Here is a 21,353-nt window from a genome sequence, read left to right on the forward strand (position 1 = left end):
AATATCCACCACTGATTGGCCCAAAAATGAGGAAATTCTAGTCAACTGACCAAATGCTGCCAGGACCTGGGACATTTTAGGGCACTGAGAACTGAAGGAAGAGACTTACCTCAGCCAAATGCTGAGAGAGACCTGCTTGGTTTGGACTAGGGGACAAGTCAGGTTTCTATTTGTCTTTTTATTTTTACAGCTGAATACTAGGATTAGGAGGCAAGCGTGAAAGTGCCCATACATTGTTGGGGGACTGGATAGCTGCTGAATGTGAACCACACATCCCCCACTGTCTTTCTCTTCTCATGTGCCATCCTGGCTGGCAGATGCCTTGGTTCCCCAAAGGCTGTGCCCACAGAGCCCAAGCTCCAGGCAGCCCACGCTGGAAAGGCATCAAGTATGGGGCCTTTGATATTAGGTTTGTTTGGAGAGTTTTGGGGGTACTGGAGTTTTGGCTTTTATTTTGGGGTTGCCTTTTTTTGTAACCCCCAATGACTGGCAAATGGGAGGGGCTTAATGAATGCTTGTTAACTAATTAACCCAGCTAAGCTCAGACAGACAGCTTTGGCCACAGAGGACCTCTCAGCCCAAGTAACTCTTGAAGACCGCCTCCCACACCAAGAAGGACCAAGATCTGTGTTGGGGGATGGGCTCCACATCAGCAAAATCTCAGCTCCCTGAAATATCCAGATGAGGAGGTCACAAGTGACAGGGCTCCTGAGGGATAGCAGGTGACCACTGGAGTTCCTCGTAGGACCAATCTGGAACCAATAACTAAATGAATACCATCTGTAAGAAACTCATCAACGGAAGCAAAAAAGGTTGGGAGTCGCTCCTGAAGCCAATGTATTTTGGATGTCTATGGGTTGTATGTTTTGCTGCTTCTAATAGAATATAAGCTTCTTGAGGGCAGGGACTGTTTCACTGTCATTATTCTACCTCCAGAACCTAGTACTTGCTCTAGGAGCTGCTTAAGAAAAACTTGTGGATCGACCCAGTGGGGCATCCTTTGAGATTAGGGCAGGCCAACAGAGTGATCCCATGAGCATGGCAGGGCCAAGAAGAGAGGGAAGACACAGAGGAGCAAGGCATGGGGGGAGCTTGGAGGGCAGGGTTCAGAGAGGTACTCACCAGCACCACCTCAGAGCACCGTGCAAAGGCGCTGTCATGGGACCAGGACTGGCCAGGCTCGGGGGAACGGTCTCCTTTGCGGTGCAGCTTCAGGCCCACTGTGTGGTGGCCCATGGTGTTCAGAAGCTGCGTCACCTCCCCCGACTGCAGATTGTCGAAGTAGATGGTGGCCCCCACAATCTGGTCCCCTGGAGCAGAAGTTACAAGAAATGAGACCGAGAGCTGCAGGTGCTGGAGGATGGGCGGGGGGCAATTCCCCAAGTTCGGGGCCTCCAGAGCCTCTCCTCCCCCGCCCCACCCCAGCCTACTTCTCATCGTAGCCCATCCCCCTGCCCACTACCAGCTGGCTCTTACCCTCCTTGACCACACCCGTGCGTGCCGCAGGGGAATTCTGCACGACTTGCTGAACAAAGACACCATCATCTGTCTGCTCGATGGTTAGGCCATGGGAACCACTGCCCTGCCAGTTGGGCAAGAGCAGCTCCCTTGTGGGCTCCTCTTCCTTCTCCATCTGCAACATCAATGAGATTGGCATTGGGTGATCAGGGCAAAGACCGAAGGTCTTCCCTGGCCACAAGTTCTACTTCAATTCAACAAGCATTTATTAAGCCCCTACTGGCTGACGGGTCCCCCTGTGAGGTGCTGGGGATACAAAGACAAAAATGAACCCATCCTTCAGGGAGCTTCTGTTCTTCTGACTCAGGAACTCTACCGACTCTCCCCGCCCTCCATGCCGGGAGATGGGACAGTTTTGATATGCTAATAGGATCTCAAAATTTAGACCTGGATGAGACCTTGAAGGAGGCAGTGCGGTGCAGTGGATAGAGAGCCAGCCTCAAACTCTACGAAGACCTAGATTCAAGTTCTGCCCTTGATGTATTTGGCTGTGTGACCCTGGACAAATCACTTAACCTCTCTATGCACTAGGCAACTAAGACCAGAAGTTGAAAAGGTGGTGGTGACCTGCGTTGGTAGAAGGAGCTGCCTCTTCTTGGAGTCCCTAGGGAACTTCAGAGGCCATCTGGTGCAACCAATCATTTCACAGATGAGGAAACTGAGGCCCACAAGGACCTGTCGAGGACACACACAACCTGTGTGCCTCTAGGACGATGAGCCCCACACTCCACAATGCCAGATCAGCCCCTCCAGCTCTTTCTCAAGCATCCACCTTACCAACCTTTTACAGAAATCTGCTTGGGAGCGAAAGCCTCGCCAGGAACCCGCCCCTCCTTCTACTTTTGCTCTTCCTCTTCGTCCTCTCACTCTCTCTTCAGGAATCTCTGCCCCACCTCCTTAGCCTGTAAGAAAAATTGAAAATGAGTTGTGGCAGAATAAAGTGTTGGACTTAAAGTCAAGAGATCTAGATCTGAACCATGCCTCCTCTCAGACGTTTACTGGCTGTTACCTTCTCTCCCACAGACTCAGTTTCCCTGTCTGTAAAATGGGTACAGTGTCTATACTACAGGCTGGTTGCAAGCAAAGGTTTTTTGTTGTTTTTTTTTTGCAAACTTTAGCATACTATAGAAATAGGAATTAGAATTTTCTGGAATCTTTAACTGCCCCCAAGAAGAAGATGTCTTCAGTTAGTCACTCATAAAGCTTTTATTAAGTATCTACCATGTGCCAAGCATTGTGCTAGATGCCTGGAATAGGAAGACAAAAGTGAATCCATCCCTGCCTTCAAGGAGCTTATATTCTAAGAGGGAAGAAGGGAAACAAGCATGTACATATATAAGTATAATACATAAAAATATATCATATATGATTATATTACATATTACCTAGCATATTAGTGTAGTGTAAATAGTGTAATATATATTCTATATGCATCTTTGTATCTGGTACATGTATGTGCATATACATATATGTATCTTTTGTATGCATATCTAATTCATACACGGTCATTCAGGGAGAGGGCAGTAGCAGTTGGGCAGAATCTAGAAAGCCTTCAGACAGAAGGTGGTACTTGCACAGAATACTGAAGGAAATTGAGGATGCTGAGAGTCAGCAGAAAAGGAGAGCATTCCAGGCATGGCAGAAGTGCGCCAGTGCCAAGGCACGGGAGACGAGCATCTTGTGTAAGAAACGGTGAGAAGGCCAGAGTGACTGGATCACAGTTTGTGAAGAAGGGTCATGTAGAATAACTCGAGAAAGGCAGGCTGGGGCCAGGTGGGGGAGGGCTGCCTTTAAATACTAAAGAGGGCTGTTTATATTTGATCCTAGAAGGAACGGGGAGCTGGAAACATCACAGCTGGCCATTCCAGCCCCAAAAGCTACATTGGTAGCACCTTCCCAGGACCAGTGAAGATACAGGATAGCTTCTCAGTTCCACACTGTGCAGGGATGTAACCTATCAACACCAAGGGAGATTCTTATTGGGCTGAAGACAGTATTGGTTGTGCCCTCCAGTCCCCAGGATCTGGGTTACTATTCCAAAGTCCCACCCCAAGACAATTCCACAAGACTCATGACAAAAAATGCTATCTACATCCAGAGAAAGAATACAGATCAAAGTACGGGGTGTTCCTAAAGTCTGGACATGTAGGCAAAAATGCATATTTTCAAGAAGTGAAACGAATGAAATTTTCAACATTTTATTTAATTGGAATATTAACAAGTAACATCTTCAACACGGTTTCCATCATTTGTGATGCAAAGGTTCATGCACTTTGCAAGATTCACGTGAACTCAATGCACTAACTCCACATTGCCATCAATTTTAGCACATTCACTCTTTATGCGTTCAATCAAATGTGTTGCGTCTATGATTTTCATTGAGTACTCCTTCTCCTTTAGCATATCCCAGAAAAAGAAGTCAAGGGGGCTAAGGTCTGTTAATATTCCAAATATTTCAAATATGCATTTTTCCCATGTGTCCAGACTTTAGGGACACCCTGTATACCATTTTCACTTTTTTTGCTTTTTCTTTCTCATGGCTTTTCTCTTTTGTTCTGACTCTTCTTTCACAACATGACTAATGTGGAAATATGTTTAACATGATTGCACACGTATAACTTACATCAGATCGCTTGCCATCTTGGGGAGGGAGGAGGGGAGGAAGGGAGAAAAATTTGGTATTCAAAATCTTATCAAAAACAAATGTTGAAAACTATCTTTACATGTAATTGGAAAAAATAAAATACCATTTACTAAAAAAAAAAAAAAGGCCCAGAGGTTCAGTCTGGGTTTGGTTAGAGGCAGCTGGGTGGTGCCATGGCTAGAACACTGGACTTGGTGTCAGTAAGACCTAAGTGTGAATTCTGCTGCCAACACTTATTAGTTGTGTGATCCTGGGCAAGACGTTAAAGCTCCCTCCATCTTGGTTTCCTCATCTATAGGATCCTCAACATCACTTAATCCTGGGTTCCTCTTCTGTAAAATGAGGAGGCTGGGCTCAGTGGCCTTCTGGCTCTAAATTGGGGCTGCTTTGAGCACCAAGAGTACTGACAAACAGTGACCCAGAAGGGTCCCAGTCTAAGCAGGACCCTTTGGACTAGGGATGACCCATAGTTGGCCTGAATTCCCCAGGGGCCACAGACGCAGAGACAGGCTCTTGGAGGCAATCCCAAAGCCAGGGAGACACTCCCCCAAACCTACGGGGCAGCAGCATCGGACTCAGGGATGTACTGAGGCAGACCCTAGCAGGCTTCCTGCATTAGGCAATGAGTCGGTGCCTCCAACCCCCATTCCCACTGAGATGACCAGTTAAAGCCTCACTCAAGCCCTAACCAAGATAATCTGTAAGCCAAAGGAAGTGTCTCCACAATACCTGGGCAAGACCCAGAGCCCCGAGGGACCTTGCCACCTTATCATTCTGAAAGTCACATGCCCTGTCTGGGCCTCAGCTTCCACAAATGTAAAATGAAAGGTTGGACTCCAAATTCAGATCCTGGTTTTAGTGCTTGAAGAGACCTCAAAGGCCATCTAGTCTGACCCCATCATTTCACAAAGGAGAAAAATGAGACCCCAGTGGAAGTGACTTGGCTAAGATCAGACAGGTACAGACAAATATTAGAGCCAAGATTTCTTTCCACTACAACATTAATCAAAAGACAAATATTTATTGAGACAAGTTCAAGTGTCTATCACTCTATGGGGTCGGGGGGGGGGGGGGGTTTGTCCTAAGACAGAGTTTATTATGGTATGTAAATAACAGCATAAAATCATGTCGGGTTTTTTTTTTTTAAAAACTGCTCCTTGAGGGAAAAGATACTGTTTTTTCCCCTTCTATCTCCAATATACCCCTAAACCTGGGCACCTAGCAGGTGGCAGCTATGGCATCCTGTGTGGAAAGATCATTGTCAGCTAGCATGTCCTGATTCTTTGAAGAGATGGGACAGCATACAATGGCAGAATTTTTCAATGTGTTGTTGGGTTTACTCTCTTTTATTCTTTGTTATGGGAAATGGTTCTGTGGGGCAGGGCGGGGTGAGGGAGAGTTATATTTGAAAATGCTGATGATGTGAAAACAAAAGATGCAAATTAAAACTGATTTTAAAAAAGAAAGAGCCGAGCATTGAATTTGGACTTAGAGGATCTGGATTCAAACTGTGGGCTCTTAGACCGCCCCCCCCCACCCCGGAAGTCCTCTGACCAGCTGTTGTGAGCTAAGAAAGCCATTTCAACTCTACAAAGCTTCCTCCAGTGCCCGGCAGCCAACACAAGGCCACTGTGAGTGCCTCCAACACCCTGGGAAAGCCCCAATCACCCTATTACAGTTGATCATGATTAAGGCCCTGAGGGATTATGGAGGCCAAGTCTCTCACTGGGGAGAGAAGGAAGCAGAAGTCCAGAGAAGACAAGGAACCAACGGAAGGTCCCACCCAGAGTCTGTAGCAGAGCCTGGCGTCTGAATCCAAACCCGGCATCTCAGAACCCTGATTCCTGAACAGCATTGTAGGCCACCTCAAGTGGATGCTGTGGAAAATATTATACTATTTTATATCATTTTTAATTTCAACCAGACCCAGAGCCTGAATTAATGAGTAACTGGATGAAGATCCAGGACCTGGGCTTCTTTGTTCTCTCTAAAAGTTTGCTCAGGAAATACCCTTACCTCTGTCAACAAGGCCAGATTAGACTGACCTAAGGACATTCTGACCCCTGTTAGCCACTAAAGGATGAGAACCTAACCAAGAGAGATTACCTTGCTTAATATTCTACAGATGTACACTATGTTATGGAATGTAATAAGACACAGAGACGCTGGGCTGTAGTTTCAACTGACTTTTGTCAACATCCTTTACAAACTCTATTCCATTAAGGAAAATTCTCTTCTTTTATCATGGTTAAACATACATGGGGGTCATAAATGTGAGGTAATACAGACTTGCTAGGTCTGCTAAAATAATGTATATAAGTTTTCTCATTGCTTTGTTCAGGCAGCCAGAGCTTGTGCTCTGACTCCTTGTACGTACAAGTAAGCTAGCTTAGCTATGCTTTAAGGGAAAGTAATAAACAACATGGATTTTTCTATCACCTAGCTTTGTTGTTTACTTCAACCAAATTTTCAGGTTTAACAGTTATGGTGCCGTGACTTTCAGATGGAAATGATGGAAACGGGACAATGCAGCCCAACCATGCCAACGCCCCAAAAGGGCACCATAGGATTAATTTTTCCTGGAATTTTGGCCTTGACAAAGTAGGGGTAAGTTGTCTCCATTCCCAGCTTCCAAAAAGGACTCCCACAAAATTGGTTGAAGTCTGAAAATTCCCTTTAAGCTAGCTCTGGGGGCAGGGATCAGATCTGCAGGCAAACGCACATAGATCCCTTGGAAACACTGATTGATCTAGAAAATTAACTATGGATCAGCCAAAAACTAGAATTAGAAGTCCAACCGTTCCTCCACTCCCTCCACCCTATTCCTCACTCCCTCCCTCCCTTCCTTCTCTTGGAGGCCCGGATTCAGGGGAGAAAAACTTTGCTGTGCTTTTTCCCTCCCCCTCTGCCTCCCAGGAAAGGCTCTGATCCAGAGGGAGGTAACTCTGTTCTGCTTCCTCCATCTTCCCTTTCCCCCTTCCTAAGGGATAGGCTATGGAGAGTCAGAAAAATCAGGAACACCAAGGCTTCCCCAAAGACCATAGGGGTACAAATAGCCAACTCATGAAAGCTTCTAATTCTCTGTTGTTTAAACTCTGAGCTCAGTCTGTATTTGTTCTGTATTTGTTTTGTTAATTGTTTGTTAATTGTCTGTGTGAAAGCATGTGCTGTGAAATGTCTATACCGTGTAAAATCTGAAACACAGGTAGCCAGAGAATTCTAAGGCTGCAGTTAGGGAAACAGAGACTCTTTTTTCTTTTTCAATGTCTGGTCTGGCCAACCAGACTTGAAGAAAAAAAACAGAGCTGAAACTTTTTAGCAGATTCTGGGATTTAATCATTAAAAAGTTTGGAAACTGATTAGTTGGAATTTTGGGAGAGAAAACTCCTGAGACTATAGATCACTCCAGAAACTCTCACTGGTGCTAAAACACCCTCCCAATGCTGATCACTTAGGTGAAGTTTACTTGAGTTAAAATCATTGAGATCTTTCACCATAGTTGTCTTGTCTCTGACCAATCCAGAGCTGCAGTAAAAGTTAAAGCAGCTAAAACAAACTCCTCTCATCCCAGATCAGATTAGGAGAAGAGAATGCGGGAGAACTGTAGGGAAAACTTAAATCATCCTTCCCCACCTGGCAAAAGGAGGAGGAGGACAGAAATTCACAGACTGACAGTATTCTGACAGTCCTGTGCCCCTGGGTACGTTTGTAGCCCATCCTTTTTGGCAAAGCTTGGAAATGTCACCCAGGTCCTATGCATTCTGGCAACTCTGTCCTCAGCAGCTGCAAAACTGCTTTAGGCTCAGTAAATTCTGCAGTTGTGGGGGAAGAGAAAGGCAGATGGATTTGGATTTTGGTTCGGTTCTCTAAACTCTGTCTCCCAGAATTGTCACCACTGGGATACTAGCTTCTGCTCTAGGTAACTTTACACTTCTTTGTTCCAATTTCAAACTGTATTTTAATCTCTGTTTGACCTGTTTCCTAATTTGTAAGGGAAAAAAATAATGATGGTTGTTATGGGATCAAAATGATAATGATTATAAAATGCTTAACATAATGTCTGGTATATGTTAGACACAACAGTATTATTATCTCTCTTCAAATTAATGTAATTGTTAATTTGAAGTGGCTTTTGAATACCAAAAGTAATAAACTGAATAATTTCTATATGCGGTAATCTGGAAATGCAATTGATGTCATCTGAAAATTGTTTCTGTATTTCTAAAATTCTCTTAGATTGTGAACTTTGAGAAGACCATTGTGTGGTAAGAAATGATATTATAGCAATTTTAATCTGATTTTGATATATGTGAATTGGGTTTTTAAAAGGGATGTAATGAAATTTGGAACTGTTATATGTGGTTATAACAAGTAAATAATTAATAATACTGATATTTAACCATGAGAACAGACTTTCTATGTGAAAAAGCTTCCTATAATGAGAATATATCTGGTGATTTAAAGTTATAGTTTCAAAGGATGAGATGAAAGATTCTCTGTGCAAGGAGATTTAGAAATATGTTCACCTAAATTGATAAATGGGTTGTTTCAAGTTTTAAAATGCATAATTATGTTTAGGGCATTGTTACATTTCTAAATTGTGTAATTTGGCAAACATGTATCAGCAATATTGAAAAAATGTGATTTTATAGGCAATAATCTTTTCTAAGTATTGGGCCTTAGAAATTAAAATGTTACCACTAGCGGTAAACTTTGTTATTGTGATAAGGTAAATTTAATTGGGTATGTAATTTATAGAAACTAAGTGTCCCCCACATTACAACACGTTTTTGACTAAGGAACTTTGTAATATCTAGGAATTCTGTGCAATATTTGAGAATGAGGACGTTTGGCACCAACTTAGTTAATGAATTCCAATGTTTAAGGGTTAATTTGCTTTAAGGAGAAAGAAGGAGATGTCTATCATTTTAAAACCTTCTAAATAATTTTCTTCAGAAAAGTTTAGTGAGTATTCCTTTTAGCATCAGGATAAATTTTAAACTGTTTTTAAAGAAGGGAAATAATTCTAGAAATGTTTTGAAAAATATTTTTGTGATTCTGAGCAAGAGTTAGAGCTTATCAATGTGTATAAGATTTGATTCCTGAAGTGTCCCTTTCCTCAACCTGTGAGGTTGGTCATTAACCTCTTTGCTTTGTTTAAGCTGGAATAGATTCCAGTACAGACAGTTATGTCAGTAAAAATCACTAATTTATGAGCTATTTTGTCTTATGGTTGAAATGTAAAGGAAGACTGAATAATGGGTTTGAAAGATTTGGAAAGGTAAATAAAGATTTGATTGGAAATACAAAAGGCAGATAAGAAGGTTTAGGGACAAATAGGAGTTATCTAAGCCTCTCCTGTCCCAAAGGAATACTAGGTTCAAACGGTTTAAGTTGAGAATGTGAGAAAGTATTCTAGAAGACCGAAAAGTTATGTAGCTTGATTTGATAATTATTACCTCAATGAAATTTGGGACAGTCCTATCTGAAGGATATTTATTTGCTATTTAAGATTTTATGGGACTACAATTTAAGATTGTTTTAAGCTCTGATTACAGGGATAGGTCACATGAAGCCAGTATTAGAATGGCGGGCATTACAGGCTGAGAACTTTTAAAGGAGTGTCTATGCCTGGGAAAAAGTCTTGAGGACAACCTTGGACACAGCCTAGGTAGGATCTTCCTGACTCTATTTCCCAATTCTGCTATTTCCTTTCTGAAAAGGAAAATCCCCACCTGATTACTCCTAAGCCCTGCTTTCAGCACCTAGTGACTATATGATTGGCTGACAGATATGACTCATGCCTGGAATCAAACAGAGCTAAGGAAGTTCTTTCCTTCTGTTAAGATATATGACATCGTCCGTCTTTTCTTTCATAGCAAATTTATATTATCAAGAAGGTTTGTAAGCACAATGCTAAATTTATTAGGTAATAGATGAATATTGGGATACCTCTGAGTTATTGTAATAGGATGCAGGAATGAATAGCTTACAATTTTAACCTATGTTCATGGCCAAATAAAGATTAGAGGTATATAGAGATAACATCCTCCAAAAGGAGGAAATGATTAGACAAAGTAATAAGGCAAAGATGTAATGTGATAAATGTCTAATTAAATAGGATAGCAAATTTTGAGAAAAAGCAGTAGGATCAGATTGATTCCTCTAAGAACTATATACAGATGTGTATGATTGGCTCCAAAATTTATCAGTCATGGAAATTCAAGCTAATAAGTGTGTTTAGGTAATAAGATCTTAAATTTGGATTTTTGCACAAGGAAATTGTATAAGATATTGTTACAAGTGAAATTATATCTCCTTTGTAAAGTATCTGTCTGATGATTTTAAAAGGAAGATGAGTTCAATTTATGGTTGGACCTTCATATTTTAAAGGATTCTTATACCAGGTACAAAATTTAGGTAAGGTTAGAAACAGTAGATGATATATAAACTGAAATACTCTGGAGTTTAAAAAAGGAGAGCCAAATTTAAGTGATTGTACTAAGTTATATTAAGTAAGTTAGAATTGTCTGAGAATTTCTAGATCTGAACCAGAGAAGCAGAACTCTCTTTTACTATCTAGGAACCAGTTAACTACAATCAGGCATCTGAAAAAAAATTGTTGCTTTAAATGGACATTGGAAATATGTAACTGGGATTTAAAGCTACTTTGTATAAAAATTGTGCAACTAATTGCTGGAATTAAATCAGAAACATTTTAAGCTTTTTAAGAATGGTTTGTGGTTTATCTTGTAAAGGCCATCAAAGAGACATGGCATGACTAAAAGTTTATGATAGTCTATGTACTGGGATACAAGGAATCTGATGTTAGTCAACATTGTTAATAATGATTGCATTACTCTGTATGGTTCATGTTTAAGTTTTCTTGGCTATCTAATATGTAAATGTAAAACATGTGACATGCAAATTTCCCCCTCTATTGTGAACCGTCTAAGTGGTTTGGTCTGTACTTAATGTAATTGTGCAGTTTTGTGAATTGTGAGAAAAACTTTATTGGAATTTTATTGTAATTATTTAAACTCAGCCCTGTGTGGCTGGGATACTGAACCATTTATTGTATTTGTTTGAACTTAGCCCTGCGTGGCTGGGACCTATGTTGTGCTGTTTTTCTCTCAATTATCAAATCATATGTGTTCTGGAAGCTCCTGTCAGATCTGACTACTTCTACAGCTGCCAACTTGTGGATATGGACTCCTTGATCCTTCTGTCACATCTGCCTCTGATCCCAAGTGGACATCTGAGCCCATAGGACACCATGCCCTCCAGTTTCAAAGAGCCTGAAGGGGACAGCATTGGACACAGGCAACCTTCCCAAGAGCCCAGACCAGAACCTGAACGAAGAACTGCTCTTTCCCTTTCTGAGTCCATTGCATTCCCAAGACTGTTTACCTGTACTTTTGGTGTCTTTGGCTTATTGCCCCTTGAAAGCTCCCTCTGCTTGTTTACAATTAGTTTATAATTACCGTCCATCTCTGAGGATGTCCAACCACAGAAAGAGGAAATAAAAAGCTGAATCCACCCAGATAAGGATTTTTAGAACTTCACCCCTGAGGAAGATAGAGGTTTTTCCATACCTTAGTTAGTCTTCAGGAGAAACTTTCAGTTTGCCTTTGACCAAAAGGAGGAAATGTGGAAAATATTATACTATTTTATATCATTTCTAATTTCAACCAGACCCAGAGCCTGAATTAATGACTAACTGGATGAAGATCCAGGACCTGGGCTTCTTTGTTCTCTCTAAAAGTTTGCTCAGGAAATACCCTTACCTCTGTCAACAAGGCCAGATTAGACTGACCTAAAGACATTCTGACCCCTGTTAGCCACTAAAGGATGAGACCCTAACCCCAAGAGAGATTACCTTGCTTAATATTCTACAGATATATACTATGTTATGGAATGTAATGAGACAAAGAGACGCTGGGCTGTAATTTCAACTGACTTTTGTCAACATCCTTTACAACTCTATTCAATTAAGGAAAATCCTCTTCTATCACGGTTAAACATACATGGGGGTCATAAACATGAGGTAATACAGGCTTGCTAGGTCTGTTAAAATAACATATATAAGTTTTCTCATTGCTTTGTTCAGGCATCCAGAGCTCATGCTCTGACTCCTTGTATGTACCAGTAAGCTAGCTTAGCTATGCTTTAAGGGAAAATAATAAACAACATGGATTTTTCTATCACCTAGCTTTGTTGTTTTCTTCAACCAAATTTTCAAGTTTAACAATGCCCAATAAGGATGAATGGAGAAAAGAAACACACACACACACACACACACACACACACACACACACACACACACACACACGCACGCATGCAGCCCAGGTGATTGACTGGTAGAAGGTGAGCTGACCGCTCCCACCAGAGGACTGGTGGATCTGCCCAGGTAAACTAAGAAGGCTCCAGGCACTCTCTTGGCTGACAAGAAGACAGAAAAAAGAGAAGACAGAGAGTGGAGGGAGGAAGGAAAGGGACAGAAAGAGAGAGAAGAAAGAGAAGGAGAAAGGGAGATAGAGAGAGGAGAAACAGATGAACAGAGACAGAGAGCAATGGGACCCAAACAACTAGCTGACTGAGAGCCGAACCCTGAAGCCAAGGAACCAAGAACACGCCCACAGCTGAACCCCTCCCTCCCCACAGATCTGGAACCTGCTTAGGGACTCAGGGGCTGCCTGCCTAGTATATATATATATATATATATATATATATATATATATATATATACACACACACACTCTCTCTCTCAGACCCTTTTCTCAATATAGGACACTGGTGTGGAGCCAATCACTGATGGGGGACCGGGAAAGGGAGTGGAAAGGGAGGGGGATAGAGAGGGAGAGAGAGGGGGGAAGAGAGTGAGAAAGAGGGGAGGAAGACGGGGCGGGGGAGAGAGGGGGATAGGGAGAGAGAGAGAGAGAGAGAGAGAGAGAGAAAGTGCTCTCAGTCACCCACATCTCTGCCCCACCTTCCCTCCCTCCTTCCCCCATGAGTCATAGGAACCATCACAGCTCCAGACATGCAGGGGTCACGCCTGAAATGTGATCACCAGGGCCCTTTTGGGGGGCTAAGGTCTGTGCTGGGGGAAGACTAGGTCCAGAGATGTTGCTGCTCCAGCCAGAACCAAGAAGGGAATAGAATGGACTAGAAGTGCCTCCCTTCCCCCTTCCCCACCCAGTAGAGCCTTGGCTGTAAAGTGTCCCTAAGGAGGGTGGCCCATGCCCAGGGCTGCCCCTGAGGTGCTGAGGTGGGTCGGGAAAGCTCCCTCAGGAGAGACTTTTGCCCCTCCATCCAGACTCACCCCAGCACCTCAGGAGCCAGAGTCGTTGTGCCTGAGGCTACAGGTTGGCCTTGGCAGAGCTCTCCTCTGGTGTGGCTGCCAACAATCCGGCCCTCCCTCCACTGAACCGAGCACAGCTGGGCCGAGGGGAGGCCGGCAAACTGAGGCCCTTCTAGGAGGTGGGCTTGGGTCAGAGAGGCAGGGGGGCAGAGTGGGAACAGGCCTGGCTCAGCAGCCAAGAGGATATGAGTTTTAATCCTGGCTCTGAGTTTATTAGCTGTAGGAGCTTAGTAGTCCCCTGGCCTCTCTGGGCCTCAGCTTTTGCCAATGTAAAATGAATACGTTGGGCCAGATGAGCTCTAAGGAACCTCCCAACTCCAAGCTGACGAACACAGTCAGTTGCCAATTTCAACATCTGCTCCCATTCCAAAGTCTCTCTCCCACCCCCTGCTTGGGCCCTGTCCCATCCCCAGCTTTTCCCCTAAGTACTGGCCCAACCCAGGTTTGTTCAGGGGCTGCCCAAAGGGAGGGGCTGTGACTGGGGGTGGGAGAGGGACGAATTTAGTGTTTTAGGCACTTAGGGACAAAGGACCCCACAGTGAGGCCACTGAGGGAAATGTGGCATCCCTGAGGGGCAGAATCTAGATCGAGGGCTGCTCTGGGCACAGAAAAGAAGGGCTGAGGCCAGGAAATACAGGGAGGGAAGTGTCATTTTAGCTGTAGGCTGGAGGGGAAAGAAACCTATGAGCAAATGGAAAGGTGCCCACTGAGTCTGAGGGGACTTGGAGGCCTAAAAAACTGCTGAGTTGAATCTGAGTTAGTATTAAGAACTTCAGCAGTGTTCATGCCCAAGCCCAGGAGCCGTCATAAACACAGAGTAACAGCTATCACTAAAGATGCTGATCCAAGGGAAAATCACCCCCACGCAGGGCTACACACCCAGGCAGGGGCATAGGAGAGTGTGCTCGGCTCTTCCCCTGGGGGTCTGGTCCTCCAAGGCAAAGCTGAGGTGCCACCTCTTCCACAAGACATTTCCTGACCCACCCCCTCAGTGGCTGGTACCCTCCTCCACAAGATCCAGTTTGTATTCACTCAGCTGTGTATGTGGTGTTCCCTACTCACCTTTCCCAGGTCAAACGAGCTTCTAGAGGTCAGAGATTGTTTTTATTTTGATCTGGATATCCCTGGAACCTCAAACAGTATCTGGCACATAGGAAGAAGCATGTGATAAATGTTTGCGGAATGAATGAATGGATGCATGGATGGATGGATGGATGGATGGATGAATGGACAGACAGATGAATGAATGAATGAATGAATGAATGAATGAATGACGAAGTGAAGGGAGCAGACAGGAGATGCTGGAGACACTGAGAGGCTCTGGACACTAGTGGTCTCCAGAGGGGTGACTCTCCTTCCCCCAGTGGTCTGAGAAAATTCCTTGGAGCTCAGCATGGGGAGTGAGGCTAGTGGGGAAGCCCTAACCACGTCAGGTTATCTGCCCAAGCTAGAGCTAGGGACAGAAATTTGGTTCCAGAAGGTGAGTAGAGAGCTGACAGGAACGGATGTGAACACATAAATCACACCTTCAAAGAAAGAAGAGACCTTGGGGGGAGGGGGGAACCACCATACATGCCACAGGAACACACCCAGGAAGAGAATTCACAAGAACCCATGCAAGGACAGAGAGAGACCTCGGCTCCTCTAACCAATGCTCTCTGCGCCCCCCCCACCCCCGCCCAAGGCAGAAAGAAATGCCCAGAGGATTCAAAATGGAGAGTATTTTAGAGACCCAACCCCCTCCTCTTCAGAGAAGGAAGTGAGTCCCAGAAAGGGGAAGGGAAGGGACTTGCCCCAAATCCCCAAACTCAATCTCCATCCCTGTCCTCTCCTCTCTCCTCCCTCTTCCTTCTCTCTCTCTCTCTCTCTCTCTCTCTCTCTCTCTCTCTCTCCCTCCCTCACTCTCTCCCTTCTCTCCTTCTGTCTCTCTCCCTCTCTTCTCTCTCCCCCCTCTCCCTCTCTCCCCTCCTCCCTCTCTCCCCTCCTCCCTCTCTCTCCTCCTCCCTCTCTCTCCTTTCTCTCTCCTTTCTCTTTCCCTTCTCTGTTGCTCCCTCTTGCTTTTCACCTCTATGTATCCATCCCTCTCTTCTGTGTTTCTCTTTTAATGAGTCTCCCTAGGAGCATCCTGATTTCCCTTTCTGTTCCCATGGCTTCCTCAGGCTGAACCTGAACCCACCCTCTTTGTGGCTGTTTGTGTTTGTCTCTTGGGGGGGGGGGGGGGAGTGGGTAGGAAAGGTCTTACTCAGGGTTGGGGAGGAGTGGGGCTGTTACCACTTTCTCCTCCTATGGGCTGGTGTCTGATACGTGCAGAAGGGAAAACAGAACATTCTTCCTGTGTGTGTGTGTGTGTGTGTGTGTGTGCGCGCGCGCGCGCGCGCGCGCACGCATCTGTTGTTTTGATATGAAGGGTTTGGGGAGAGGGAGATGAGAGAAAGGAAGAGAAGGGGATCCAGACAGAGAGAGAGGAAGCCAGAGAGGTGAGAAGAGAAAGAGGGAAAGAGAGAAGAAGAAATCCCAGAGAGTAGGTCAAAGGGATAGAGCACCATAGGGGAGAAGAACCCTTGGGAATGAATCACAAGCCCAGAGAGAGAGGGGCCCAAGCGAAAAGTCATCACACACATGAACAGGAAGGGACACAGAAAAGAGAAAGAGCTAGACACACCCAAGGACTTTGGTGACAGAAAAACGCATACATAAACACACGTGTGTACACATACATACATATACAAACACACATGTGTCTCCCATGTCATCTAAATCTAACCTGGTCATTTCAGAGATGAAGAAACTGAGACCAGTAGGTGGGTGCCAGCTGGTCTCTGACCCTGGGCTTTCCCACCTGGATGCCAGGCACACAGGGGTAATCAGCACACACAGCCAGGAGTAGTGGCAGAGCCGGTGGCCCGGCTGGTGTGGCACAGAGAGCCTTAGATTGGGAATCACCCGAGTCTGGGCCCTCATCATAGACCCAGAGACCTATCACGTGGCTGGGCCTCAGCTTCCCTCCCTATAGATGACCAGGTCAGATTTAATGGCATGTAAGGGCCTCCCATCTCCCAAAGCCAACATCAGCTCTCGTCGCCACATCTCTAACGGGTCACAGAGCCCTTCCCTGATGACCTCTGTGAGGGAGGCAGTCAAAAGTCTCATTAAAGGTCCATAGAGGGCCAGCCTCACCCAGCTTACATGGGGCAAAGTCGGGGTTCAAACCCAGGGTTCTCCTGGACCCAAGGGCAGCATTCTTTCCAACAACCACAGTGGAGGACACATGCCCACCAGTCTTCTCACACCTTACACACCCCCCTCATCCCATGTACTCTTTGGTCCAGTGACACCAGCCTCCTAGCTGTTCCATGAACAAGCCCTTCCATTGCTCAGCTCTGAGCATTCCCATCCCCCATGCCTGGAAGGCTCATCCTTCTCCACTCAGACTACCGACCTTCCGACTTCCTTCAAGGCCCAACTAAAATCCCACTGTCCACAAGACTGTTGCTGTTTCCCCCTTAATTCTAGTGCCTGCCCTCCATTGTTTATTTCTAATTTATCCTGTAGAGAGTTTATTTGGTTTATGGCTTATCTCATTCGTTAGACTGTGAGATCCTGAGAAGCAGGACTTTACCTCTCTTTATATCCCCAGTGTCTGGCACATAGTAGGTGCTTAATAAATGTTTATTCACACACACTCAGGAGACACAAGACCAGAGGGAGAAAAAAAAAGAGGTGAAAGAAAGAATCATATACACACACATACATAAAAAATCAGAATTGAGTTGTATACAAGAACCCTGGGAGACTGAATAGGTCTCAGAGGGAAAAAGGCATAGGGAGATCCACAAAGAACCAGAAAGAAGACAGCACAGGTCCCTGGCACTTATGAAGTCGGGCAAATGTCAGCCCACCCTACCAGCTACCAAAAGCAGCCCTGTCTGGTCCAGCTGGCAGGGGGTGGGGTGGGGCAGATAGAAACAGGCAAAGCCCAGAGGATCTGGCCCAATGCCTCCACATTCCAGGTGCTGAGGAGTTGGAAATCTTTCAGATCTGAGGCCAAGCTAGGTCTATGGAACCCCCCCACCCACCCAGCAAAGGCCTGAAAACATCTCCAAGGGTCTTGAGCTGACCTCAAATGTCAATTCAGAGGGCAAGATGCATGGCTTTTTAAAAATATCTGTGCAAGGCCTTCATGAACTTGTGGCAATGAACCCGACCCCTGCCTCCAACCCAACAACCATAACAACAATAATTATTTCAGAACAATAACTCCCTCACATAGCAATATGCCATTTACACAGCTCTTTCTACCTGGTGACACCACAAAATAGACCATGAAAGTCATTTTCATTTGACTGATGAAAAACCTCAACCTGGGAGAGGTTCAGTGACAGCCTATGACCTCACAGCTAGTTATAGGAAGAGTCGGGATTTGAACCCACTCTTTCTGAGACCAAGTCCAAGGCTAGACCCCAGCAGGCAAGTACAGGACAATGCCAACGCTCAGAGGTCATCCCACTCTGAGGCTTGGGGTCGGACCACTGCCTAGCTGGTATAACTGAATCACCATACATTGTCCAGGAGAAGAGGCAGATTCAAATTCCAGCTTTACACTCATTACCTGTGTATGGGAGACACAGGCAGCCACGTGGACAGAGACATGTCACCTCCCCTGAATTCAGTTTCCAAATCTGTAAAATAGTGCATCATGGGCAGCTAGGGGGCGCCATAGTGCACAGAGCACCAGGCTGGAGTCAGGAAGACTCATACTCCTTATTTCAAATCTGGCCTCAGACACTTACTAGCTGTGTGACCCTGGGCAAGTCACTGAACCTTGTTTGCCTCAGTTTCCTCATTGGTAAAATAGTGTATTAGAGCCAGATGTCATTTAAAGTTCCTTCCAACTCTAAATCCTAAGATCCAGACCAATAGTGAACGGCTAACAGATGAGGTAAAGGTCACAGGGCATTGAACTTGGCTCTAAGTCCTCAGAGAAACAAGTCCCTAGGGGAGTAAGGACACACCAGCCTGTGCCGCGATGATGAACCCGAATTCTTTGGGGTCACATGACCTCACTAGGGGAGTCAGACACTAAAATCCTTCAGACAGAATGGAAGCTCCTGAGGGCAAAGACTGTTTTTCACTTTCGCCTTTGGGTCCCCAGCACCTGGCACAGTGTCTGGCACAGGGCAGGAGCTTAATAAATGCCTGTTGACTGAAAAATTGACTGATTGCTAAGCAGACATTCCACAGGCATGTCAACTTTTCCTTTGGAGAAGAGACACAATGTGAGAGCTGTATACTTCCAGTGAATGTGGTGGGAGGATCTGACAAGCTTCCAACCCAAAAGAGATCTTCACTATGGCAGTCTATCAAGGAGAGTCAACACCTACAGGGGTGGACCAGCTGTCTAAACCAGGAGGAGTCCAGCACTACCACTGCCAGCCCCGTAATAGTGACAGGAAGGTAGAGGGCATTGGGAGACACCAGTCAGAGGCTAAGATTGTAGATTTAAATAAGGAGGGGCCCTTGGAGGTTATCTTCCAACCCCACCATTTTACAGAGAGGAAACTTCAACCCAGAGAAGGGAAGGGACCAACCCAAGATCATATGGCTGCTAAGTGCCTGAATCAGCATTTAAGGACAAGTCCCCAAAGCTTTCATCTTTCTAGGCTGCTTCTGTGTGGTCATGAAGACCCCCACATGATCACATGGGTATGAACCACATCCCATCATCCCATGGGCCCTTTTCCTCACCTACATCTATGCCCATTATTAATAACTACTCTGAGGGCCACCATCTCTGTCTCCTATGCCAACCAGCTCCCAGGTCCCACTGCAAATCTCAATACCAGAAAGGACTTCAACCTACTATATGCCAGGCAATGAGCCTGGAGGCTTGGAAAAAAAGCCTCATCTCTGCCCTTCAAGAGCTTCTCCCCTTCCCTGCAGAGCACCTGCCAGTTTGGGCACCCATGGCCTTCCTGCCTGTCTGTTAGCCTTTCCCTTGGTGTTGATACCCACCAGTCTGGTTCCCCTCCTTCCCTGCCCTAGGGGACTGAGACAACTGCTCCAGCCCACAGCTCCCACTAGGGAGGAAGTTTTCCACCCTCCCAGCCTTCCTGGGTTCTCCCCCCTCCCTTCCCACAGGCCCTCCCAGGCACCTCGATACACACCTGCCTCCTCAGCGGGGCCACCCCAACCCCTCCTGCTGCCCAGCTAGTGGCTCCACCTTCACCTACCCACCCACTGCTCTGTTCTCACTACTTCCCAGGCTCACTGTGAAGCTCCAGGAAAGAAGTCACTGGCAACAGGAGTGAAGACATTCCCCCTTCCTGCCCCTCCTTGGGACAGGAGACTCAACATGTTTCCCCATCTTCACATCAGGCACTACTGAGCCCCTCTCCCATGTCAGTGGGGAATTCCCTGATTCCTGGGCTTAGAGTTAATGGGCAGAGAAAGGCTCTGTCCCTCTCTGCCCTTCTCCAGGACCTGTGGCCCCTCAGAGACAATGATGCTCTGAAAATGACATCCCTGCTGGGGTTCCCCAAGAACCTGGGTCTTGCCTTAGAACCTTGGCTGCCATGCCAAGTGCTAGCCCAGCTGCAGTCCCAAACTCCCAGGCTCTCAGCTGGAAAGACCAGTCCTGAGTACCTTACCAGAAAGCCACCCCTCTGCCTTCTAGGCCAGGACTCAGAGCCTCCACCAAGATCCTCCACGAGGATCAGCTCTATGCACTTCCCCTTCCCTAGAACCTCCACTCCGGCCCCCCAGGGGAACCATCAGGATGTCCCACCCCACCAAGCCCCTGTGCATACCACATTCTGGTGCATAGACCCACTCTCTAGACTCTGCCACTGCTGGAGGGGCCACGCAGGCCAGCCCGTGGCTGACCAGTACGACCCAGAAGACACACAGACTACAGGGACACACACTTGTTCATTCCCCACACAGGAGGTGTGACTCATCTATTGTCACATGGTGACACATGTTACACAAGGGAGCAACAGTTACACAGAAGAGATACTAAGTAATAGCCATGAGAGGGACAGACAGATACAACATAACCATTTGGCTGGGCCCAGCCCCTCCCTCTTGGCTAGACTGACAGCTGAGCACCCCAAAAGGACACCAACAAGCCAGTCCCCTCTGTAAAATGAGGGCACTGGATTCATTGATCTCTAAGGTCACTCTCAGCTCTTACGATCCATGTTCTATGTTCTACATTCTAAGCTCCCAGCTCTGACATTCTGTGTTCTAAGAAGTTCCCTCCCACTTCTTATGTTCTAGACTGACATTCTTTGTTCTATGTTCAAAATTCTCTACCAGCTGTGATAATCTATATACTTTAAAAATAATGTATAATGTGTTTTTATACCACTTTGATTCCCAAATATATACCTCCCTCTCCCTTACCTATCAAGCCATCCCTTAGAACAAAGAATAAAGAGAGAAGGCGGGGTGGGGGGGGGACAATTCAGCAAAACCAACCAACATCTCAACCACATCTGACAGTTTATGTAATATTCTGTACCTGTAGTTCCCCACCTCTGCAAAAAGGGAAGGAGGAGCATTTTTTTCATATATTCCACACCCTGATACTGCCATTCCATATTCTATGTTCTAAGATCCCCACCATTCCTGCCATTCGGTGTCATACATTCTATATTCTCCTGTCTGGCAGCCCAGCCCTGGTTTATGAGTCTAATGGGTCCTATGCTGGCCCCAATCCTCCACAGTTCCTGTTGCACACCCACCCACGTGGCTGAGCACGTCCTCATCCACCTACCCAGGAGGCACACCCAGCCTCTCTGGCTGTAAGCCTCATGCATACAGGGTCAA

At 45.7% G+C, this 21,353-nt stretch overlaps 1 protein-coding gene across 7 annotated transcripts in view; it reads right to left on the reverse strand.

Annotated features, from left to right (window-relative positions):
* AHNAK (AHNAK nucleoprotein) overlaps positions 1 to 21,353 on the reverse strand; it is a 43,689-nt gene that overhangs the window by 18,206 nt on the left and 4,130 nt on the right. For all 7 annotated transcript variants that reach the window (XM_036762673.1, XM_036762675.1, XM_036762674.1 and 4 more), the window contains exons 2-4: positions 2,300 to 2,420; positions 1,477 to 1,633; positions 1,123 to 1,310 (exon numbers count right to left, since the gene is read on the reverse strand). In XM_036762673.1, the coding sequence (XP_036618568.1) occupies positions 1,123 to 1,310; positions 1,477 to 1,633 (345 nt within the window). In that variant the 5' untranslated portion in view covers positions 2,300 to 2,420. The remainder of the gene's footprint in view (positions 1 to 1,122; positions 1,311 to 1,476; positions 1,634 to 2,299; positions 2,421 to 21,353) is intronic.

This window comes from Trichosurus vulpecula, chromosome 6, assembly GCF_011100635.1.
Source record: "Trichosurus vulpecula isolate mTriVul1 chromosome 6, mTriVul1.pri, whole genome shotgun sequence".
NCBI lineage: Eukaryota > Metazoa > Chordata > Mammalia > Diprotodontia > Phalangeridae > Trichosurus > Trichosurus vulpecula.